The sequence below is a fragment of the Sebastes fasciatus genome, chromosome 22 (assembly GCF_043250625.1).
Source record: "Sebastes fasciatus isolate fSebFas1 chromosome 22, fSebFas1.pri, whole genome shotgun sequence".
NCBI classification, from domain to species: domain Eukaryota; kingdom Metazoa; phylum Chordata; class Actinopteri; order Perciformes; family Sebastidae; genus Sebastes; species Sebastes fasciatus.
Genome location: NC_133816.1, coordinates 7,247,142 through 7,272,786, shown reverse-complemented (window position 1 = coordinate 7,272,786; position 25,645 = coordinate 7,247,142). Strand labels below are relative to the sequence as shown.

The following is a 25,645-nucleotide window of genomic DNA, read 5'->3' as shown; positions in this document are numbered from 1 at the left end:
ATTTATTTTCTCCTCATTCTTCACAGAAGTGTTAATGAGTTTGCAGGACTGACATTTTTTTTTTTTTATGAATGACATTAGAAGCAAAATGATAGAAAAGATTTTTGGGCTGTTTTTCAGTCTGAAATTGCCATACAGGGTATTTGCATTTCAAAACCTACCCATGGGGGCTGCTACTGGCTCAGAGAATACTAAGTTTGAGCTTCTACACATAGGTGTTATGAAGACACTGTTTATACAGTACCTCATTTTGCTTTTTAGTACTCTTTGAAGGGTTCTATTTCATGCTCAATTCAACATTTCTACACAATACATTTGAGTTTTGTATTTCTAATCTTTTTAACCACGTGGAATTCAAAACCAAAAATAAATAGAACATAGTTGTGTTACTTTTTATGATCTTTGCAAAATAATCCCTGCACACTGTGCTATAAGTGAAGAGTTTGGAAGTTTTAGAAAGACTTGGTCTCCAAATATATTATGCCGTAACTCTGAAGTTACTCCATTGAGAATGAATTGAAAACCAAATGTGTGAATACTGTGACAGATTTTGGGATAATTTGCTGGGATATGTAGTGGAAGTTTTTCTTCCACTGCCGTAAATCAGATTTATTCTAAGTCTAAATTATCAATGAAACTATACAGTTCTACTATATTAAGGGTGCCTTTTCATTTATAGTGGAGTTAGTCCTGAAAACGTTTCTTGGCAGCATTGTAGGGATGTAAGCAAATATTGAATATCGCGATATTATGTTTTGTGATACTGTATCGATTCTCAAAAACATTGTATCGATATTTTTAATTGATTACATGTAAAGATTAACTCAGTCAATACTTTGACTCATTTGCAAAGAAATGCACCCTCTTAGTGCATGTGCCCTCTCAAAGTAGCGCTTTGATGTTGGATGTTACTGCATCTATGATAAATAAAAATGCAGATACCACTGTTCTAATTGCATAAAAAAGTAAACTTTTTACCAAGATTGTATGCATATGGTGGTGTGTTCGCTAAACTAATATTTTTTTTAATCGCAATATATGGCCTTGCTTAAAGTAGCGCAATATATTGAATTATAACCCCTGTATCTTGATACGTATGGTATCACCAGATTCAGCCTGATGGCATTGAGGTTTTGATCTTTACTTAAGGAGTTCAGTAATCAGTGATTGCTCTTAAATGTCAGAGTTTTAAACTATGTATTAATTCTGATCAAAATCCAAAAGTGTGTAACAGTTTCTTATAATCTACCTCAAAGGAATGACCGTGAGCGCCATGAAAGATGGTTTGGGAATGCTGATCCGCAGTATAATCCACGGTGGGTCCATTAGCCGGGATGGGCGTCTGGGCGTCGGCGATCTCATTTTAGCCATCAACGGAGAGCCGACAGCCAACCTGACCAACGCTCAGGCGCGCGCCATGCTCAGACGACACTCTCTCATTGGACCAGACCTCGGGTAAGAGACTACAATTAGACAGCGGACACCACACATTTGTAAATCATGTTTGCACATATTAATGAAACTCTGCAAAAGGAAGTAGATGACTGTAGTCAATATGAACCAGTACGTTTTAGAACCAATACCAAAATGATATTTTCCCCAATACTTTGCTTGGTAAAGATTTCTTTAACAATCCCCTTTTTTTTGATGATTTAAATAAGGAAATCTGGAGTCTGAACCTTATTAGTTTGATTGTTACTGATCCCTCAACTCTGCTGATCTGATTTCGTTATTGTTTTGTGATTCATGGTACATTACATAATGCATTCCTCTTCACGGTGCAGTTGTTTAACACCCTCGCGAGGATACAGTGTCTTTGTTCATTACGTTACAAGTTTGCAAAGCGACTACAAATTGGAGAAAAATCTTACCAAGCATCCTGTGCCAACTTTTAATGCCCGAGTTTTCAATTTGATGTACTGCAAATATCACTTGTTTGGTAGTGAAGAAACACGGGGGTGTTGATAGCAAGGTCTTGGGAAATCTGTGTTATTGAAACATGAACGCTGGTGAGATATTCAGTATTTTATTTAGTAGAACTCTAGAAACTAGTGGAGCTGCCTTGTATTTCCACTACACACGGCACAGGTGTACCAACCTCAATTACATCAGGATTGCTTAAAAGCAAGCCTTACAAAACACACAATGTGTGTATGAAATATTGATTTTGAAGCATTTAATATTTTATATTTGGACTTGATTGTGCACATCATTGTTTCTAAAAAAAAACCTGGGTGATGTAAAAGAGCTATGTTTAAGTTGCAACCTAACTAAACCCTGAAAGCCTTTTCCAAACTTAAATCAATGCCGGGAATGCAGCCAAAAGTGGTTTTCAGTAAAAGAAATTCTGTTTCATAACTATGTTATTCCTGCAAAAAGTCATATGTTACCGTTTCCACAAGAAAAATTGGACGTGGTGTTTCACAAGTCCTGCTTTGCTGAACTAAACGTTGGCAGTTTTGTTAGCTCCGGTGCATAAAAGCATAAACTCTTCACATTCTAGATCTGCTTGTGCACCTGAGGACGATCAGTGCCCATTTTATGTGTGAGTATGACTAACTTTTACACGCTGGGGGTGTTTTTCCGGCGAGAAGCTGCCATCTTTCCTTCCTCTCGTTCTCTCCCATCCGCCGCCGGGCTTCATTGCAGTCTGTTAAAGAGCTTTATCCAGACAGTCGGTTTCCATTTAGCGGAGTGTCAAACACGATGACAGCAGCAAAGTATAATTGATGAAGATGTTGCTCTAAATATCATTTGGATTTGTCGATTCGCATTTTAATTATGCTGTGACACTGCACTGTCTATTAACCGATATTTATTTTAAATTTGTCTTACACATCTTAACACATATACTCAAAAATAATATCTGGATAAATCTTGATTGACTGCATCACTTAACTTGCATAACTTCTTTTCTTTTCTTCCTGTGACTAACGGTTTATTACCCGGATGTTTTCTTTTGTACCATGTATAACTCGCTTCTTTAACTCACTGTTTTTCTATTAACCATTGTATTTAAGCTCTGCCATGTCCTCTAAGTGCATGCTGTGATGCTCTTAATTAATCTGACTCATCCATTTCATTATTTCACTGGGATCCGTTTTCCTCTCTGTCTGCATGCAAAACCAAATCAAACCCATCTGTTGGAGATCTGTCAGCTTCACTTAAATGTGTCTAATGTGCCCTTCAGAATCAACTTCACTCTGAGTTGTTTGGAAATGGGACTTTAAGTGGGTGTCAGATTTTGTCAGCTGGCTTTTGGTTCATTTCTTATCATGAATTAGTAACCTGCTCATGAATTAATGATGGATACGCCCTTCCGATTTGGCACATGTTCATCACACGGTAGCTGATAGGAGACTTGATTTGTTCAGACGTTTATGAAGGTAAACATCTGTTTTGAACAGTCAGGTGTCAAGGGCTGGGACTATAGGGAGAATGCATTTGAGAGAAATAGACAGTTCAGTGTTGACGCACTCTTGTGCTTACATGTAAATTAGCCGGAGTTGAGAAAAACAAGTTTCTGCATGTAAATAAGCGGATTTTAAAAGAAGCTCTTTTGTTCAGTGAAAAAGGGGATAGCTTTAGTGCTTTCATACCTGTTTGCACTTGAATGCCAGTTCTTTTCTATTTTTGTTTAAATTACCATGCGAGTACGTAGTGAACAGGGGCGTAATTGCCACTAAGGAGGGTAATGGAGTGTCTAAAAATGGGAATGTGCCGAGTTGTTTGCTTTAAGAAATGTTTGACTCATTTGTGTGTGTGTGTGTCTGTGCTTACTTGTGTGTGTGCGTGTGTGTGTTCAGCATTACGTATGTTCCAGCGGAGTATCTGGAGGAGTACAAGGCCAGCCAAGAGCAGGCTAAAGATGATGTGCTCGCTGATACAGCTCCAGTTCCACTTCCAAAGTATGTCCTCATTCTCTACCCCGGTAACTTGTGTCATGTGATTACAGTTAGAAACAGGTACACTTAAAAGGTGAGATTGCTCGTAAACAAACAACGTGTCTATCCGTGAGGTCTAACAAACATGCTGGATGTATGTCCTTGCTCAAAAAACACTGCAAAGCCATGCAATGTTTACATGCATGTTTGCTAGCCATCAGTCTTCTTATTCTTTGCCTTTGTTATCACATTGCTACGCTTCTTTGCGTCTTACCGCCACCAACTGCCGATCAGTGGTATAGCATGAAACAAACAAAATAGGAAACCCACTCGTAAAAGCATTAACACATAGCACTACTGGTCAAAACCTCCACTCCTCATGTTATGTAATAAAATCTATTATTTCTTTGTTGTCCCTAGAGCTTTAATGAACACCTGACCACCATGTGAATCTACGTTTTTTGAGAATTTTACCAAACTCTTTTCTTTCCACTTTTTGTCTATATAGAGACATCCCTAGCCTCCCTGAACGGGAAGATGGAGAGGGAGAGGAGAGTGCCTCTTACAGCAACTGGAACCAACCTAGGAAGTGAGTACACACTGTATCTAAGCATCTAACCTCATTTTGTGAACATGTCCATGACAGATATGGCTCGGAGAAAAGAAATTCTTTTCTGTCCAGCAGCGTACAATAAAAGGTTACTGCATCAAATCAGTACCAGAGTCACAGCTTTTGAAGGGGGAAAAAAATGTTTAAAAAAATCTATTATACATACCTTTCCTCAGAGTGGAGCTTTTCCGAGCGGCAGGAAAGTCCCTGGGTATCAGTATCGTCGGGGGCCGAGGGATGGGCAGCCGGCTGAGCAATGGAGAGGTGATGAGAGGCATTTTTATCAAGCACATCCTGGAGGACAGTCCTGCTGGACAGAACGGGACCCTGAAGACGGGGGACAGAATCGTAGAGGTAAGGGACCATTTCATCTCACAGACTTGGAAGTTGTTTTGACTTACATACTTCATCCAGTGTTATTTTATTAAGGTGCATTCATTTGAGATAACCATAAAACCCTGAGGAGAGTTTGAAATCCTCAAAAAAATGGAGTTTGTAGGTACCTGACAGAGTCTTTTTGTCAGGTGGATGGAGCAGATCTAAGAGATGCTAGTCACGAAGAGGCAGTGGAGGCCATACGCAGGGCAGGCAACCCTGTCTCCTTCTTGGTCCAGAGTATTATCCACAGGCCCAGGGTAAGTCCATATAATAGTGTCAAACTAATTGCTATTAACTACCTCATAATCTAAAAGGTCACACTTTCCTTTTCCATTTTCACCTCATGTAAAAGTTCATCTGCACAGGCCATTTAGGGCACTTTCAAAAAACTACAGTGTACACTATACAACCCCCTGTAGTATCAGGTTTGCTTTTGATTGTTGAAAGAAAGACATTTTAAAAAATCTCCTTTGAGAGTAACAACAAACCCTGTGTGGCATATTAAATATATTAGCAAGTTTTAACCTCTAACTGCGACACTCATTGAACCGCATCAACAACATCGTTTGTTGTTTGAAAGTGCCCTCAGGCTGTTAAAGCATGACTAAGTAGATTCCTGCTGGGGCTGCAACTGGTTCGGCTCCAGTGTCAGATCTCTCGCAGTCAATCACTTTGCGTTGTCATCTGTGCGATATTCCCACTTGCTTTCCTCGACATTCTGGTTACTCATTAAGTCTTGTAGCAACTCATAATGTGATGTAGCACATGCAGGGGAAGGACATGATGGATGGAGAATCATACTCAACTGTGGTGACTCTAAAAAAAACATGTTAAAGCAGCTATAATCACTATTTTTTAGCAACAGAGGATATTTCTATACCACTGTATACTAAATGTCCAACAGACAGATAAAGTTACAGTAGCAACTAGCTGGTAACCACAGTGGAGTATTTAGCAGCTATTGGTTTAAAGTAGCAGCAAGATATTTCCCCCGGGAGTTGGTGAAGACCAATAACAGAGCTAAAAGGAAACCCAAAAAGGTGATAATAGGTCAGTGCTTTGTTTATAACTAGTTTCTGCAGACCCACGTGGCCAAAAGAAATCAGTTAATGCAAGTTTACATAATGTTATACCAGTTGAACATAACCTTAGCCACTGCAATAGGGTAAAACATCTACAGTACAAGAGAATAGATTCATTTATTACCCTTGAAGCAATAGTTCAACATTTTGAGAAATATGCTTGCAGCCTGCAGACGGTTAGCACAAAGAATGGGATGGGTAAACAGCTAGTCTGGAGCATGAAATATTACAATAAAAATACAAAAAAATATATATATATTATAAATTTAATAAGCGTTTTCAGTCCAAAATGGCAGCAACGGCTGTTGTAAAAAAAAAACACAGTTTGCCTAGTGGCCTATGTTACAACCCAGAGTTGGTGTGAGGGTAAAGGAAGTAACATAGAGCCAGTGTTATCAGGCAATCATTGTTTATTTGCCGTGATGGAAATTAAAGCAAAATAAAGCAAACAATAGTTTAAATTATAATAACCAAAAACTAGGGTTTCGGGTGGCCGAAAAGGAGAAAACAAAAGGCACACACCCTAGCCCTGAATAATCCCTAACAAACAGACAAATTAAACAACTGCTCTATTCAACACAATATATAAACCCAAACAAGTACCTCATACTAGTTAACAGCTCACACGACAATCTAAAGTCCACTGACTCCAGTTGGACCTGTACACATTCTATTAACAATTACAACAACAGTCGAGAGGCACGGGGAACAGATCAATGATAATCCCCGCCCGCCATATTAGTCACAGTTTACTTTTAAATCTTGACACGCGTCTCAGCCGGCTGGTGATTGGATAATCAGCGGTGACGTATTAGAGGCAGGACCACAAACGGCGGGAAAATGAGGGCGGTCCGGAGGGCGTGGCCCTGAAGGGGATCCCCCAGACGTGACGTCATCTCGGAGCGAAGGGACAGCAGAGCGCACCAAACACAGCAGGTTTTGTTAGCTTTGGACAGAGCCAGGCTAACGTGAGCTGTTTCACCCTGTTTCCAGTCTTTTTGCTAAGTTAGGCTAACCGTCTGCAGGCTGTAGCTTCATATTTAGCATACAGACATGAGAATGGCATCTAATTAGCAGCAAAAAAGGTAATATTTGTTCAACCCTCCTATTGTTTTCCCGTCGACCGTGCAACTTTTGGTCTGGTTTGACGGTTTACATAAAGCATAAACTATAAATTATCACCTAATTCTGTGTTACACGTTTTTTTAGCCAACCTCGTTCCAACTCATTACCACAAAGTTTTGCACTTTTTGGGGGGGAATTTATGGTTAATAAACACTATTTCCAACAAAAATTACACTTAATTTTTGAGTCAATTTTTAAATTTTTAATTTTTAAATTTTTAATTATTTTGACGATCAGTGGAATATAATATTGATTGATTATCACAGATGGGTATATGTCAAAGTTTAGTCAGAATATAATAAATATAATATACAAAACATTTTCAATGGCAGCACATAATGACACCTTTTTAAGCAAACTTCATTCCAACTCATTACCACAAGTTTTACACTACTTTTTTTCTGTAATTTATGGTCAATAAACTTCATTTACATGAAATTATACCTCCTTTTTGCGAGTATATGAACCCATGTCCCACCAGAAATTATAAATTCATTTCATCCATGTTATTTTGGGGCAATCAGATGAAAGAAATCCATATTTGTGATATGATGAAGTTTGAAACCGGATCAAATTTGACCCGAGGGCAACAGGAAGGTTAAAGATGTTAAAATACCTTATGTTATGTTCATACTTAGTTTTTAACTACAGTTACTACATTAGGAGTTGCCTCAAACCTGCATCTATTCTACGTTCCTTCCTCCACACTGCTTTCTCAGCCTGAGTCAATATATATCCCAGCTCCATCGCCTGTCGTAGAGAAACACACCACCTCTTTCACATGCATGCCACATCGCACACGTCAGGTAATCTGTCTCTCTCTCTTTTTGTCTCGTTCATTTCTGTTGCATCAGCTATCCATCACAGTTAATCTTTGTTGCATTATCTCTTCCGCCTCCTCCTCTCTTTCTTTCTGCCTCTCACACCGTTAGCTGAGTCTTTCTTTTTAACTGCATCTTTGACTTTGATATACACATAATGTGCGTATTGACGGAAATAAAGACAAACTAGAATCGGAGGTTCCATCTGGGAGAGAAAAAGATCCGCGGGTTTATTTTAATACCCAGACATTCACCCATTCTATTTTCTAGCACGGAGCAATCTAACTATAACAATGACATGACCCACAATGATGTTTTTTAATCAAAAGGGTGAGCAAATGGTGGAATCAATTTTGTCTCTGGCAAGTATTTTAGAAAACCTCTGTGCTGAAGGTGGGTAATGTTGACATTCAATACACATTCAGACTGGGTTCTTAATGCAATCTCACGATGGGGGTTATTGAAATTCCATCGCTATATCTTATAAAGGAACTCATCACGTAAACAATAGAAAAAGCAAATAAGGAAATCATTCATACTGTGTGGCTAGGTGGCTGTCAACATATGCTCAAGACTGCTGCTACCCAACAAACTTAGGATGAAGACCTCTTTTCAATTCACTATAAAAGTCACTGATATTGAGATTCAGCTCCAAAGAAATCCAGAACAATGGACTGATCAGTTTGAAAAATATGATTTTGATTGGAGGATACCTCTAAGTGCCGTAGGCAGGTCAGTAATGCCGTTTTTAAATGCAGCCACTGGGGTCCACCTAGAGAGTATAATAGCATATCCATGCTGTCTCCCTTTAAGTTTCAAATCCTTCTCTTGTAAGCGGTGAATAATCTCAAGGTAGCCTGGAGGAATCTTTGAAACATTTTGTTAAAAGTATTTCAGAGAAAAGGGGCTTTGCTCTGATTTTTTTTGATGTAGAGGAATGGCTGTCCTCAAGGAAGCCGCTTGCTTTAATGGTTACTCATTTAAATAAAACCTGAGGTGCCTCTGTCCTCCACACCCCACTATACCCCCCTTTTTTTCCTCCCGGATAGCCTTCGATTCAATTTTGTCAGAAAGGCTCAGCCGTCATATTAAATATTCGTCATGTTGTCAGCTTCTTGGTCCTGTGTGTTGCTTCTAGAGGCCGCCCCTGCCCTTTCTGCAGCTAAATAGCCACCGCGGGTCGAGCCTTCTCTGCACTAATCAAACCTACTTAGCACCTGCCCTCCCTCAGGTTAGAAAGCTACCCCTTGTCTGTGTCTGCCTGCTTGTGTATGGGTGTGTCTTTTACTTGACCTGTGCTGCTTTGACTTGTAAAAAAAATTGTGTTAACAATGAGCTGCATGACGTGAGTGGAGAAGACAATGAGAGAAAGCTTGCATGTGAATTGTGTGTGGAGTCTTGGGTTAAACGTTCAAAATAATTTGGTTTCAGTCTGCTTGCAGGTTTTCCTTATCAGGGTAAATTGTCAAGATAGCAATGAGTTGGAAACAAATTTGTGTTAATTGTTCCAAATACCAAACATTTATTTCCCGCTATGGTAAAACTATGGAAGCCCCGAGTGGCAAGTGAGAAAAAAAAATTTGGTGATCCATTTTCTAAGTCTGATCTTGGGCTGCTCGATGATGGCAAAAATCATAATCATGATTATTTTTAGTCAATATTTAGATCATGATTATTTAACACAATTTCTCATCGACTATGGAAACATCATGCATTTAGAAATAGGATTTTTAGCCTACATTTTACACTTAAAGGGACGGTTTGTAACTTTTTAAGCGTATAAATGTACCGGGTCGGTACACATGCGTGCTCGCATATGCGCGTTGCGTGTGGCCGGCGTCCCCGCTCCGCTGCCTGCTTGCCTTCACTCAGACAACGCGCGCCTTCTCGCGTACTCGCTCCACCTCTAAACGTGAACGCGCGCCCCCTCCACACTGCAGAAGAGTTAGTAGCTCTGAGAATATCTAGTGAATGCACAGTGGACGTTTGTGCAGAAATAACTGCTGCAGCTCCTCCAGACCAACAGAGGTTTCCCGTGTCTTGTGAAATGACGGGGCTCTGCAGAGAGAAATCTTGTCGCCTTATTACCGACCGGGTGTCTCCCTGTTCACTCCGGCTGCGGGCGGAGGGAGACGAGTTTCTCGCTGCGGAGCCCCGCTGCTGAAGCCTGCGCTGAGGCAGGAGAAGCAAATACAGTATCAGCAGTGATTCATGGAGAGACCTCCGTCTGGTCAGCTAACATTACTGCCAAGCAGCTGAAATATAGAGTGATATTGTGCTTTTAACTGACGTGTGTCTCCTCACTGTTTTGATCGATGCTCGTTCATGTCTATGTAGAGCGAGCACAAGCACGAGCCCGACGCTGACTCTCGTTGATTTCACGGCCACAAGTGTCGCTGTTAAGAAGCATTTCTGAAAGTTACAAATAGTCCCTTTAAATGCATCAATCTGGTGCACACGACATAAAATGTCACACCCACCAAGCATGGTTAACAAGATAGTTAGTTAGTTTAGTTAGTCTAGTTTTATAACACAAGACAGAACGAGAGCGTCATTGCGAAACGGAATGCGGCACAATAATTGTTTTATGTTGATTATCTTGTTTTCATAATCATAATTTATATTTGATTAATTGCACAGCCCTAGTCTGATCTGAATTGATTTCTCTCATGTGTTTGACTTAAGAACAGGTGAATAAAGGATACTCTTTCTAAGTTCCTTACATTGTTTTCTATCTTTGAAAACAGGTGAAAACAAGTTTTGGGAAGTGATTTTGTTGTGTGTTTGTTGTTGTAATACTCATTTCGACCACAAGTGGCTAAAGTGCACCAATACCCTTTGTTCTAAATAGGACTAAAAGTAGTAAGCATGCATGTTTTCTTCCATTTCTCCATGCACTCCAAACACAAGGTACATATATTGTGCGTTAGCAGAGTTATATAAATTTAAACTTGCCTGGAAGAAAACCTGAATGTTTTCAGTCCTATTTAGAGCATAGGGAAGTGGTGCACTTCAGCCTCTTGCGGCCAAAATGAGTATTACAACAAACGCTTGATTTTGACAAACCCTTTTTCACCTGTCAAAACATGTTTTCTTCACCTGTTTTCACAGATGAAAACAAAACTTTCTTTTTTTTTCACCTGGCAACATTTTTTTTGTGTGTCACAGATGGGAAAAAAAATAACACACTTAGAAAGTTCCTGGCAAAACCTTTTTTTTCACCTGTTCTTAAGTCATAAGCACAGGAGAGAAAACTATTTAGATCAGACTTAGAAAATGGATAGCATCATTTGTTTTTTCTCTCACTTGCCTCTCAGGGCTTCCGCATAAACCTCTGCTGTCAGACATGAAAATTATTATCCTAAACTTTTTGTCCTACTTCTGCATATATGTGTGCTATGCTTATTTTGTATCTGAATACTTTTCCCTCGTCTGTTAGCATATGTGTCTTTATTTATACCTCCCCCTTCTTCTGTGCTTTGCTGTGTCCTTCTGTTGCACCAAACACAAAGTTAAATCATAGCAGAGGCTTTTTACTAGAAGTGCATTTTATTTTCCTCCTGTCCCCGGCGTTGAAAGCCCACTTTTTCCTCAATTATCCCTCAAAACATTGTCCCAAGTGTCTCACTGCCAATGTAAAGAAGACGACTTGAAAAGACTGTATTATGTGAAGAACTGTAAACTGCAATATCGGTTTTCAAAACGGCAGACTTCCCAGCAAAACCTTTTAAGCTCTGTAACTGCGGAGAAACGGTCAAGCTTTGGATAGACATGTGGTGCTGGATAAGCTTTTTTCACTCGACACATCAATGTTTTGGCGTGGTTGAGTGTGTTTGTGACAGTCTGGTTTTGCCAAGCAACTTTTTTTCTCTATTTAAGAAATGTATCATTTATAAACAGATGGGTTTTCATGATATGGCATATGGTCCTGGTCTTAGTCATTCAGAACACTTGTGACTTTGTATGAACTTATTAATATGAATGAGATTACAATATGATACGGTATCTCTCACCGTGGTGACACTGAAGTGAATATTATGAATTTGCTCTCTAATACGTGACAAATTTATTTGAAATATGTGATGTAGAGCAGAGTGATTTACCTTCATGTCTTTTCTTGTACGCCGCAGTCATCGGTAACAGACTCCAGTGAGGAGAGAGCTGCGGCAATGACAAGGGACAACAAGGACAAGGTTGGTGTTTTCAATTAGCCTCCACTGACAACTTGCATCAGTGTTTTTCTATTTGTTCCACAGTCAACTTTCAGAAAGTGCCACTCACCGCGATAGGAGCCAGGTTTTGAAATACGAGAGGTGTTCAACTTTTTCACAGAGAACTCAATACGCTGTCAAACACAACCCTGTCTGGCATGTGTCTGTCAATAGATGTCAGAAATGTGTTGTCTTCTAAAGTTGTTGCCCTTTGTCTTTTCTCTGTAGGAGGGTTACAGTCACAGTAGACTTTTCCTCCGCCTCTCCCCAACTAACCCTTTCACTCCTACCCCGTTTAAGGTTTGTGGGTCTCTGTGTGGTGCTTTCCCGCTTTCCACCTTTCTGCGTATGCTCGTACAGATATGTTGATATACCATGATACAGTTCACGGTTATATTCTCACGTACTGTATACGCATACGCTCGTTCATGTCCTAACATCTCCTCTGAGTTTCTTTGTGTATTTTTTGTGAAATCAGAACATGTTTTGTCTTTGTTTGCCTTTTGCTTTTTGTTACTTCCTTTTAAAAAAAAATAAAAAATACAGAATTGGTACTCACTTCAATGGATGACATAAGCAAATTCTGTTTGTATACAGATTTTGTATTCAAACAACAATTTATCAATTCACAAAGTGTGATTTGCTGTTCTTGGTTTTCAGGTAAGTGAACACATGATGGGTGGATATTTGATTTTAAGTACTAATTTAAAGATAAGTAACATCAGTAAGTAATTACATGTAGCATTTTGATTCATGATTTTTATTATAAATTAAGCTTTTTTCTAATTAACCTAATTCTGATTTGAGCCTCTGGCATCTATATGGAGCCATATCACATAATTATATTTCTCAGACTCAAACTAACACCCTGCTAAAAACAGATGAAGCTGCAAGCATATGGCTTCCGTTGATTACATCAACAGCGCTCGTGTGCCTTTCTATCTCTTGCACACCTCGTATCCCGTTGATTCAAACTTAAAAAGTACAAAGACAAAACTGTCTTCTTTCTCTTTACCTTCCACTAATAAACTATTTTCCAACTCCCATCTGCGGCGTGACAGCCGGTGAAGCGTGAGGCGGCGAAGGCATCTCCCACCAGCGCTGTCCTCCTCCTGCCAGTGGTGCCCCATGTGGGAGAGACTGATACAGACACGCTGACAGAGATTCCTGGCAGGCCTGCTGAGGCAGAGGAGGAGAACGAGGAGGAGGAGGAGGAGGTGGAGGATGAGTTTGGATACAGCTGGAGTGAGTTCAGTTTCTCTTTTTCTAACAGTGCAATTATATATTCTGTTAGGAACAACAGTAAAAAAAAATCTATTTTGTTAAAAAATGTTCATAGTTGTATTGAATTTCACACTGCTCTATCATAAGTAAATCTTGGTTTGTGTGAATGTGACTTGTGAGAAAGGTGTGGATATAGAGACTTGCATTATATGCTCCTAAATAGAATCAATTAATGGAGACAAGACAGCATAGTCATTGACTTACTATAGCATGCGTTTTCACCAAACTGCCACTAGAGGTCCTCCAAGGTACATTTTGTTTTCTCGCCTCTAGTCAGCAATAAAAAGAGCACTGATTCACATGCTTGAGGTGGCTGTACTTCAGCAAAAAACCTGAAGGACTCATTAGCATCCTGCAGACGCTCTATAAAGTCAACTGTAGGATGAAGTCACCGCTTCAAGGAGAACGGGTCACACAGTCAGTCACGTTCAACTCAGGCAAACCAGCATAAAGGACAGACTTCCAGCCTCCCAAACACCTGGGACTGTGGTGTGTGTGTGTGTGTGTGTGTGTGTGTGTGTGTGTGTGTGTGTGTGTGTGTGTGTGTGTACGTGAGAGAGTGTTCCCATCCTGCGGGGATAAGATTGATGAGGTTGGGCCCGGGGAGGTGAGTTGTGGAGATTAGTACAGGACTGATGGTCCAACAGTGGCAGGGAGCCCAGAACAACAGGAGCCCATTGGTCTGAACAGTGGCTATCTAACACACCAGAGACAGGAGAGGTGGAGGGAGAAGGGGGAGGGATAACAACGGAGACAAGATTGAAACAAAGAGATAGAAACTAAGCAGTCTGACATTCAAAACTTTTTACTTTTTGTGCCTATGCATCGCACCCAATCCAAACCCCTGCCCCCTTTTTTTGAGCAAATTGACATAAACTGATATGGAAGCTCAGGCTCAAGATAAATCTGGCACTATCCAGCAGTACTGTCAGCTTACATCTATCTTCACCTGCCTCTTTCAGAGAACATAATCCAGCAGTATGGCAGCCTCCCGGGTGTCCTACACATGATTGAGCTGGAGAAAGGCAAGACGGGCCTGGGCCTCAGCCTGGCGGGGAACAGGGACCGCTCTCGCATGAGTGTGTTCGTGGTGGGGATAGATCCCAACGGGGCGGCCGGCAGGGACGGAAGTATGGTAGTGGGGGACGAGCTGCTGGAGGTAAGATCGTGGTTCTCAACTCTAGTGGGTTTGTTAACAAAGTTTGCAGGATATGCGACTCCTTAAAGTTACATCATCTTGAATGTAAACACATTACATCATTGTTTTGTATTACATATTTACACTTAGAGAAAAAAAGTGTGTATAATTATAATATTTTTGCATCCCGTCAGATCAATGGGCAAGTCCTTTACGGCCACAGTCACCAGAATGCATCATCCACAATCAAGAGCTCTCCATCCAAAGTCAAAATCATCTTTGTCAGGTATAAAAAATAAAAAACCTTTTCTTCCTATTAGAGATTCTATGAATACATTTCCATGGCAACAGCAGCTACATTTCATTGTAAGACTGCTTAAAATGAAAACTGCCCTGGAAAAAAAAGATCAAGTCCATTGTAATGTTATTCAAAATTCAATAGAGGGAGCTATTGTAATTCAACAGAAGGATGCACTTGTGAAGGTGAAGTGTTCTAATCCATATTCAGGGGTGACTAACAGATTCTTCCTCGTGCACATACCAAAGAAAAAGAAGGATATTTATTAGCTGAAACCATGTTTCTTTTCCAGTGATGTATTAATTTGATATACATTTGTCAAAATGTATATTAGCATGTTTTAAACATTAAATCAAGGCGACATTTGACTGTGAAAACAGTGATTTACCCACGGCTATAGCTGGATCCCAAATCTAACACTACATACTAGTTCTAAGCAGGATTTGTGTATGCACAAAGGAAATGGAAAACTAAAATGAATTGTGGATGGTGGTGAAAAAGCTCCAGGAACACCTAAAAAACAAATAATAACATTTTTAGAAAAACATGCATCTGAAATCGCATACTATGAACTACATATGTGTACTATCGTTCAACATCAACGGTATGTATCTTTTCAGACGCACTGAGCAGTAATTAAACGTCGTCACTTCCTGAGAGCCTCCTTGCCCGATGGAGACGCGGAACTATTGTAAACCGTACCAAATGACGATTTGTGAGAATCATAAAGTCTGAACTAATTTGAAAACTATATTACGCCTATAGCAAAGTGAAGTCTTAAACTTACACTTAAATTGAAGCGTTATTTATGTTACAGAGCTGTCTGCCAATGAATGTTGTCGTCACTACTGCATTGCATTGTGGGATATTTATGTCCAGCATTTACATACTGTAATATTTCACCGGAAATAGCATGCAATCTGTGCGCTACTGGTTTCAGACTTAAGGTTTCAGACATACTAAAAGATCTCATATACTGTTTTAGTGTACTAAATGTACTGCTGGCATTTTAAGGTTGCAGTTGATTGAAGTATTGTATCATTTCATGATAGTATAAAACAGTGAATGCTCATTTCTTATACACTAACTGCAAAAACAGTACACTATAAAGATGTAGTATAAACTCTACAGTTCAGTATGCAGTGTGGAAGTGGGACATAGCAGCTGACATATCAGCACAAAGACACGTTTGACCCTTGACTCCTTCCTCAAACAGTCCTCTCCGGAATCACACTACTTAACCTTCTACTTAACTCATATCCCTTTCCTGACCCCCCCTGGAAGTAGACACTGTGACCAGCCCACGTAAATCACGGCACCGGTGTCACAAAGCAAAGGAGCGATGATTCACGTTGAGTTATGACTCTTTGGAACAGGAACGAGGAGGCGCTGAACCAGATGGCTGTGGGACCGGTGAGGGAACACGAGGGAGACGCAGCGGAGCCCCACGCCGAGGTAGAGCTGCGATCACGGCCACACACACGCTACACAAACGCTACAACAGTCTATGCAGATGTTAGGGAGTGGAGTTCCATCTGCATAACAAGCTATGAAACTCACACACACTCAAACTATTATTAGTACTTTGACTCTACCCTTGTGTAATTTAGTTTTTTTACGCTGTGTCATGCTCCTGAAGTGTTCCCAAAAGTCGCTTTGTGTGGTCTTTCAAAGCCTGTGTGTAACTCCCAAGACAACCAAAAACCACAAACACACTCCGCACTGTACTCCCACTAGCTAACACACACCAACACAAGTCTCAGTTGTTTACTTCATACTGCATCAACTACCGCTTGTTTCCTCACAGCCAGAAACAACTGCTGCTAATGGCGACGCCGACACTTCAGAATATGTGCATCACAGCATAAAGCCGAAGGTGAGATACAGTGGACCCCCCATACACACACACACACACACACACACACACACACATACATAGGACAACCCTGTTCTTTTGAAAAATAAAGACAATGATAGAGAGGAAGTCCTGGAAGCAATGCTATAATGAGGGAGGTGTACACAAAAAAAGTCAATGGGGTATGACAGAGAAAGAGAGGCTGAGCACACAGGAGCAGTCAAGTCTGACAAGCTGCCGGAGAAGAGAAAGGAGACAGAAAACTGTCAAATAAAAGAGGTGAATAAACAAAACACGTGGATGGGAGAAGTTCCAAAGGGACATAAAGGATCAGTTCACCCAAATAATAAAAAAGAGGAACAGGTTTTTTACCCCCTGTGGTGTCTACTTTCTAGCCATGCAGATACTTTCAATGTCAAGCATTTTGAAAAAACTCACAGCAATGTGACTTTCCAGAAAATTGGAAAGTTCCTACAGAAAACTGCTTAAAGTGAAGTCTGTGGATTATTTTGAGCTTTTTGAATGTCATTCTTCGATACTTTGAGCACCATCCATTCAGCTCCATCATATAGCAGAAGTCTCACCTGGGATATCTGAACATCTTACGCCGGGGCCACACAGCGCGCATCATGCTCGCGTGACGGCAGCGTCACGTCGTGGCCGCGTCATGCCCACCTAGGGTGTTCACACTAGACGCGAGTTACCCACGTCTCGGGAGCGTCCCGGAGCTACCTGTCAGCTGTGTTTTTGCTGTTGCTGACAGCCCTTTCTTTCTACATAGAGTTTGCCTTTTAATGGCCATTTAACTTCATAATAAATGTGATTTATATTTATTTAAGACAAAAAAGGGTAAGAACTGTGTGGTAATTTGTAAATATTATTAAAAACAAGCAAATAAATTCATACATAAATATTAATATATAGCCCATATAAATCCCTCTTTTCTGTCAGTGAAGAGGGATTTATATATATATAAATCCCTCTTCGCTGACAATGAGGAGGGATTTCTATGGGCTATATATATATATATATATAAATCCCTCTTCATTGACAGTGAAGAGGGATTTCTGTGGGCTATATATTAATACAAAAAAATAAATAAATACATTAGTAGTAAGAGAGAGCCTACAGCAATCCCTCTTCACTTTGACTGGCACAGTTTTAAACAACATTTCCAGGGGGTTTCGGGTTCCTGTTCTACAGCATTCCAGGTTGCGGCTTTTATCGAAAACGACTTAATTTACATCTGGGGCGGGACAGCAATTTACATTATAAATGCTGATGTTCCGACATCTCAGGCAACTTGGAGCTTTTCACCACCGTGTTGCTGAACTGCGCCTTGATGGAGAAAAACACCTGAAGTATTTCAGAATGATAAATATAAGTAAAGTGTTTTTTTTTTATTATTATAAAACAAAGCAAAATAAACAGTTTCATTATTTGTTAACCTTTAGAAAACGAAAATTCTTATTAAATATCTTTAAAAAAATTAAATAACACCTCTAAAAGAAAGAACAATAAAGTTACGTGGTGTTTGTTGAGAGAGAGAGAGAGAGAGAGAGAGAGAGAGAGAGAGAGAGAGAGAGAGAGAGAGAGAGAGAGAGCGCGCATCGGAAAAATACTGCCAACTATCACCTGATGTTCTTATAACCTATTAACCCAGTCTATTATATTTATAGCATATGTAGGGTTTCTGCTATGACTACTACAGTGTTTACATAATTAAAAGCCTGTACTATATTAACTTGATGGAAACCTGCAAGCAGACAACTGCTTTATTTAGAGTATTTCAGAATAAAAGCATTGTGTTAATGAATGAATGATTCTGTGCACTAAAAACGCTAGAGGACTTTTATTTTGAAATCTAGATAGGAAGTGTAAAATATTGATGGTCAGTGACATATTCTACAGATGTCTAGACATGGAAACTGTAGTAATCTTGCTCATATACTGTCAATAGATCACCTTCACTGTCTGTTGCTGCTGGGAGACGCAGCCGAGAGGTAAGCGGCAAGCGTGAAAAATAGGCGAGCCTTCTATTCTATAAAATAGACGCACGTCTGACGTGCGTCTGACGCGCGTCTGACGTGCGTCTCATGCGGGCAGTGTGTCCACTCTAACCTGTTAACATGGACGCCGAAATAAAAAACAACACGCGACGTTGCCGTCACGCGAGCATGATGCGCGCTGTGTGGCCCCGGCGTTACCCTTTAAACTGACAACAAATGCATGACTACATACGACAAGAGGTAACCCAGAAAACGTCTTTTTTTTTTTGTGATTCTAGTAAACTGACCCTTTAAATAAAAAGAAATGAGTGAATAAGAGACTTTGATGGGAGCCCCAGTTTGGGACTATCCATATGGTGTGTAAAGCGGCAGGGGACCACATGTAAATGCAGCAGCATCTGGGCAGCTCATTGATACGAACACACAAGCACAAAAAGTATACCCACTGGGAACAACAGCTCAGAAGTGTGAAGGATGTAAGGGGTGAAGCTGTGACTAATTATCTTTCTGGAGATAATTGTCATCATTAATGCTGTTTTTTTTCGTAGTTGCTGCAGCTTTATTATTGAGCTAAAGCCAGGTGTCAGTCTGCATGCTATGTTCAGATGTACTGTATTAAATGATATCAATTTAAATCCTGTTTATGCGCTAATGTTCGTCCAATAGGAGGACGGAGGACTCGGCATCACCTTTGTGGAGGGAAACACTGAGAGTGGAGTTGAGATTCAGAGTATATGTGAAGTAAAAGGACACACGGGCAAAGTATGTATTACATACATGCAGCTAATGGTTTGTGAACATTATACAGTTGATTTCTAATCATGTCGTTGTGATCTGCTCCATGCAGGAGGACTGCATGAAACCAGGGGACAAGCTCTTAGCTGTGAATGGTGAATCGGTGCTCGGCTACACTGTGGAAAAGGTACAGTGTCATTGGAAATAAAGTGTAACTGTCGTGTTTCCTGTAAAGGCAAGGATTTGCTTCAGTTTCCTAATGTAATAAACATGACAGAGTTACTTAGAAAACGACCACAGTCATGATGTAAAAAGTCTGATCAGTAATTCTACTGTGTTTTAGGTCAATTCTCTACTGAGAGGGGCCAAAGGTCCAGTGAAGCTATCCTTCTCTACAAACGAGACCCCCTCCTCCTTCTCCTCTCTCCAGTCAACCAGCCAGGACGGGGAGAGCTCGGACGACGCATTTGCCAGCCTACCCAGCATGCCTAGTGCCGCCGTGACTACCCAGAGTCAACCAGAGGCGGAAGCAGTCACTAGTGAGTCTGCTTTTTTCAACTTCTTATTCAGGGAAGATTAGTAATGGATCAGTCAGCTTACTGTATGTCTCCTCTATTTTAGGTCAGAGTCGCTCGTCCACCCCTTCCCCTCTGGCCTGCGACCCGACGACCTGTCCCATCATCCCCGGCTGCGAGACCACCATCGACATCTCCAAGGGCCGCACGGGCCTGGGCCTTAGCATCGTGGGAGGCTGTGACACCCTGCTGGTAGGAAACAAACAAGACCTCGGTCAAAACTGAATATACGGCTGAAACGTGCATGGTCAGTCTGTGAATTTGTGGCTAAATTGTTACACGAATAGTCAGTGGTCATGTCTATAATGTTAAAATGTATCGGTATATGTCCACCAGAGGGGACGCGCTGCTCCACTCAACTGGCCACACGATGCATTTGATTGGTCCATGGTTTCCTGCTTGGTGTTTCAAACAGGAAACAACATGGCAGCCTGCTCGTAAACTTTCTGTTATTCCGTCTGAACAATCCACCAAATTCTACTTCTGAAAACATTTGAAGTGAGAAACAGACTATGCCACTGCTGAATCTAACTTCATTTGAGAACTAAATCGTCTCGTTCGACAGCTTGGTCCAAGTTCTGCGCCGCGCTAGACAGGCTCATTTGCATAAAGGACTGTTACCCCGCCTTTTCATTTTGAAAGAGCAATGGCCAATCAGAAAACTCCAATACTCGGCCGACCAATCGTCAAACTTCATCACTCAGTGACAGACTTTTGCGTTTTGGCCCTCTGCGGTCCAGCCAAAAATACAAATTATTATATGTTAGTGAGCCTGTATCACTTCACCAAAAACATTCCTTGGGTTAAGTATGACTTCTATAATTGATTTAACAACGCAAATAATAAATAGGTATTTGCACTTTTTTACCATCTACAATCCTTTTTTAAACATACTGTACATTTGTGATAACTTTAAAAAGTTATGTGACTGTACTTTAGAGTCACCACCCAGCATGCCACCCACTTAGGATCTCTGGTGGTGATATAACGCAGGTTCAAAATAGCCATGGCGGCTCAGGAATGTAGGAAATGATGTTGTCACAGCCTTCCTCCGCCTCCTCCTGCTGCTGTCCTCTCCTCAGCCCATCTATTCTGTCTGCTCAGTCAGGCTTGGGGGAGCAGCTCTTTGTCTGGCCGCAGCAGACAATATCCAGCCCAGGAATGTAACCTCTGGACCCCAAATGACACACACACTGGAACGCAGAGAAAACACAGTGGAAGTCAGGAACATACACACTCAGAAATGAGTATCCAAAATAATGTCCGTCTGCCGTCGAATGCATCCCTCTCATTTCGACTGTTCCCGTTCACCTTCTTCTCCGATTCTGTGCTTATTTACTGTATTTTTTTTTTCCAGGGGGCCATCATTATCCATGAAGTTTATGAAGAAGGGGCAGCCTCGAAAGACGGCAGGCTTTGGGCAGGAGACCAAATCCTAGAGGTGCGGTGCGGTGCAGCATAATGAGCATCACATACTGTATGACCTAGATTAAAAAAGAGGCTGAACACTTTTCAATCACTGAGACGTGGCTGCCTGAGGAGCTTTAATAATGAAGTGTGGGTTCCCTAGTTCAGTCAAGGATCAAATAATGTGATCAATTTGCGTTAATCTGAAATATATAGAATGCAATGATTCTTTCTGAGTTAAAAAGTCAGAGGAAAGTACCAACTAGTATGAATCCTGTGTGTGTTATGTGGAAAGACGAGTTAAGTATCCCAGCTCAACTTGGATTTGCCCCCCATCTGACCTCATGCTTTGTCACAGAGGGAGGGCAGGGGTGGAGTTCTGTTATGGTAGCTCAATCACTAGACCTGAATTGAAAGGCACACATGCATGCACGCACCCACACACACACACACACCCACACACACACACACACACCCTTAATGACTTAATTGCCCTCTACTATTCATTTCTGTCCTCAAGCCAAGCTGTTGTGTTTAGAAAATAGGGTCAGAGAGGGAAAAGTGAAAAGAGCGGTTTCCCAGTCCACAGCAATGCTATTAGCTGCTGTGGGAAAAAAATCCTTTGCATGTCCGTGGCGAAGGCTAATGGGGTATTTCCCCCCTTTAATGTGGTAAAAGAAGCTGGACATCAATCCTTAAAACTGACCACTCGAGCTCCTCGCAAACGTTTGTGGGAAGGCCGCCTCCCTTTAGTTTAACGTTAAGTGTTGTAACATCGTCATATTATGATCCAGTGTTCAGATAGCTCAGCAGTTTGGGTTTATAAAGAAGAAATGGGACCTCAGCGGTTTAAGGAATATTCTGTTTTAGCATTAAATTAGGCTGTTAGCACTTTTTTATAGCCCTCTGCTGCATTCGCTATTTATATTAGGACTACTTTGCAGAACCCAAATGTGCAAACACATTTGTTTTTATGAATTTAAAATGAACCATAGATAAAGTGTAGCAGATATTTCTAATTTTTATGAGTACAGTTCAGTGCATTTTTTAAAATATTAACAATATTGATGAATTTTAAGATATTAGTGTGTTGAAATAAGCCGTTTCTATCTTTTAACATACAATAATTATATCTTTCTGTTGCTCTTTTAAAAGAGGTCAATGGTTGCTACAATAGGACAACCCCCAATGTTGCCGTGGCACACAAACACTAACCTCCCGTTCTCTCGTCGCAGGTGAACGGCATCGACCTGCGCGAAGCCAGTCACGATGAAGCCATCAACGTGCTGCGGCAGACCCCGCATAGAGTCCGGCTGGCGGTCTACAGGGACGAGGCCCAGTTCAAGGAGGAGGACCTGTGGGACTCGTTCACCGTGGAGCTCCACAAGAAGCCTGGCCAGGGTCTGGGCCTGAGCATTGTAGGGAGGAGGTAAGAGGGAGATTCATTAGTAGTATTAGTATGCAATTATTATTATTAAGTTGCTTTTTGGGGATCACAAAAAGAGTTAGCATAGTAGGAATTTTGGTATATGGAATTAATAATATGAGTAGAAATAAATAACTAAGATATAAGAGGAAAGAAAACCTGAAAGTAAATAGAATGCTGGTAATTTTAAGATTAATTATATTGTATTTGGCTTGTCTCTTGAGTATAAAAACAAAGTCAGAACAGCCAGACTACATATATAAATAATAAGTAGGTATAGAATGGTAATATAATGAACATAATTAGCTTGTAATCTGAGAGTCCATATAGTTTGACAGTAACTGTATGAATTTTCTTCTTTAATGCAGATCACGGGACCAGAGGTAATCATTGTTAAAATAACAATGTATATTTAGTGTGTAGTGTATGGAGAGTTAGAGAAATAGAGATCGTATACACACACACACACACAAATCACAGCAGGATTTTTTAGGTCTACCAATACATAATAAACCATAATGTAATCATGAGTTGCTGCCTTGTATTTGTTTTGCCATCTTTGGGGCCTTTTGCTTATGGATCCCTCAGCATAACTGGGTTCAGTTAAAATGGTAAGGTGTAATATTTGGTGTTTCAGACTTGACTTAATGGTGGTTTTTAAATCTTATTTTATAGTTGAACAGCTATTGCTGACATGTTAAACATCACAATCATCACTTCACACTTAGAAATACCTCTAATGAGGACACACAAAGCTTCTTATAGACCATCTGATCATTTTCAGTGGCACTAGTAGTGATCATGACACACACGTGCACTGCCAGAGACGAGGCTGTAAACAACTGTTGGCTGTATCTGGGAATGTTGCTACTTTTGTTCCCCTTAGAGCCGCGGAGGAAGATTTATAGAAGTAGTACCAGCACTGGCAAATTGTAGATTGTAAACTCAAATGAGGCTTCTATTCTCGCAGTAGCGTTTATGGGTTAAAGCACACGTGGGAAAAGGCCTGCTGGTCCACATGCTGACTGTTTTTTAATCGTCAGATGTGTGGAGTGTGGTGATGGATCTCACCTCTGGGATAACCCTCAGGAATGGCTAACACAGGCCACACATGCATAGGCACCGTTGATTATGTGTGTGTATATAAGTGTTGTTATAACTCTGAATTTGTCCAAGTGTGTAAATGTTTCTTTGGTTCCATGTTTAAATCAATTTGTCAGAAAAATACAAAAATTCAGTAATAATAAGACAACTGCAGGGTAAAAGGCACCAAGTTGGGGTTGTGGGTTTTTAACAGCTTGGACAGCAGCAGCAGGCAGATCAACTTTTAAATGCAGTTGTAAATCTTTGCCTCTGTCGCAGCGGTTTCGCTACACAAGTGGAAAAAACAACTGAAATGCTCAATGGGATGGAAAAGGCAACAACGTAACCGACAACCTAAAACCCGGGGCTAAAATGGAAAGTGCAAAGCTAGCAGTTAGTGGCGAGGAGTTGTGACAGCCAAGTGTCTCTGGCACCGGGGATCGTACGATCAAGTTGCCTTGCCTTGTGTTAGTTTTATCCACGTGGAGATTTTGCACCTCAGATATGCAAAGTCAACAGTGGAGATTTTGCTTTTGGGAAAAAACGACACATCTTCCCTGCAGTTAACTTAATTTCCCAGAAGTCAGTGCTCAGAGCAAGCACATATTTAGTGACTATGCTGACCTTCGGCTTTACCAACCAACTGGTCTGTGAAAGGATATTTTGAAGCCTAGATTCGGGTTTACCACTCATTGCTTTTTGGGCAGATAATAGAGCTTGACTTTGGTAGTTGTAGACACCTGTCAATCAAGCAAACAACCCCCAAGACATGCTTCCCATAAAGGCTTAATATCTCCTCAACATCTCGTTGGTGAAGGGTGATTCTTAGAACTGTCACCAACACACTTAAAGCTGCTCCCTTTTTGTGCCTGACTGCAACACAGTAATAAGTCTGTGCAGTATTCAAGATGGAAAACACATTTATTGAGGTCACATTTGGGGGGTAAACACACTCTTCGCTATTAAATATTCCATCTCACCAGCAGTCTGCTGAGCGTAAGCCACATTTGTGCAGAGGTCCGTAGGAAAAATGTGAAATTGCTGGATTAATAGTGTAATTCATCAATTACATGTTAAAACAACAGAAGTCAGCAGTATGATACGGTTAAGGTCAACTAGTAAAGAAAAATAAAGTACGACTCTTGCAATACTAAATGTTATCTCACTGTGACGTCTTTGCAACCTTTTCCCACCAGGAATGACACAGGAGTATTTGTATCCGATATTGTGAAAGGAGGTTTGGTGGAGACTGACGGCCGACTCATGCAGGGCGACCAGATCTTGTCAGTCAACGGTGAGGATGTGAGGTCGACCACTCAGGAGGCTGTGGCTGCACTACTCAAGGTACATCTATCGAAGCATAGTAGGGCTGTCCTAGACCAAAGAAATAACACTCGTGATTCGATTTGTTGCTTTAATCAACAGATCTGTAAAACTGAGTTTCTCCACAATGAATCACACAAAAGCACCACTTTAAATCGTGTGGTTACCACAGATTTGCTAATAAGTTTCTTGGAAATAAGTCTTTCAGCATGAAAAAGCATTAAAAAAGACTAATTGACTAAAGAAATCTTAGTTGACTTAGACCAAAAATGACCAAAATGACCGATTAGTCGACTGATCGACTAAGAGGGGGCAGCCCAAAAGTATAGTTAGTGAATGTCAAATCTGCTTTAAACTGTGTTGGATGACTCAAATAAAAAATAATGTGCCTTGTGTTGTAG

General features: G+C 40.7%; 1 protein-coding gene across 20 annotated transcripts in view; it reads left to right on the top strand.

Moving 5' to 3' along the window:
- Positions 1–25,645, top strand: part of mpdz (multiple PDZ domain crumbs cell polarity complex component) — a 56,118-nt gene that overhangs the window by 26,016 nt on the left and 4,457 nt on the right. For 3 of the 20 annotated variants that reach the window (XM_074624751.1, XM_074624741.1, XM_074624740.1), the window contains 23 exons: positions 1,257–1,455; positions 2,504–2,545; positions 3,807–3,908; positions 4,393–4,473; positions 4,671–4,848; positions 5,019–5,129; positions 7,799–7,885; positions 9,039–9,131; positions 12,031–12,093; positions 12,340–12,411; positions 13,173–13,356; positions 14,358–14,554; positions 14,728–14,819; positions 16,208–16,286; positions 16,639–16,707; positions 19,362–19,457; positions 19,543–19,617; positions 19,774–19,969; positions 20,052–20,197; positions 21,363–21,446; positions 22,648–22,841; positions 23,207–23,221; positions 25,118–25,265. In XM_074624751.1, the coding sequence (XP_074480852.1) occupies positions 1,257–1,455; positions 2,504–2,545; positions 3,807–3,908; positions 4,393–4,473; positions 4,671–4,848; positions 5,019–5,129; positions 7,799–7,885; positions 9,039–9,131; positions 12,031–12,093; positions 12,340–12,411; positions 13,173–13,356; positions 14,358–14,554; positions 14,728–14,819; positions 16,208–16,286; positions 16,639–16,707; positions 19,362–19,457; positions 19,543–19,617; positions 19,774–19,969; positions 20,052–20,197; positions 21,363–21,446; positions 22,648–22,841; positions 23,207–23,221; positions 25,118–25,265 (2,603 nt within the window). The remainder of the gene's footprint in view (positions 1–1,256; positions 1,456–2,503; positions 2,546–3,806; positions 3,909–4,392; positions 4,474–4,670; positions 4,849–5,018; positions 5,130–7,798; positions 7,886–9,038; positions 9,132–12,030; positions 12,094–12,339; positions 12,412–13,172; positions 13,357–14,357; positions 14,555–14,727; positions 14,820–16,207; positions 16,287–16,638; positions 16,708–19,361; positions 19,458–19,542; positions 19,618–19,773; positions 19,970–20,051; positions 20,198–21,362; positions 21,447–22,647; positions 22,842–23,206; positions 23,222–25,117; positions 25,266–25,645) is intronic. The other 17 variants (XM_074624755.1, XM_074624743.1, XM_074624747.1 and 14 more) reach the window with 16 other exon arrangements.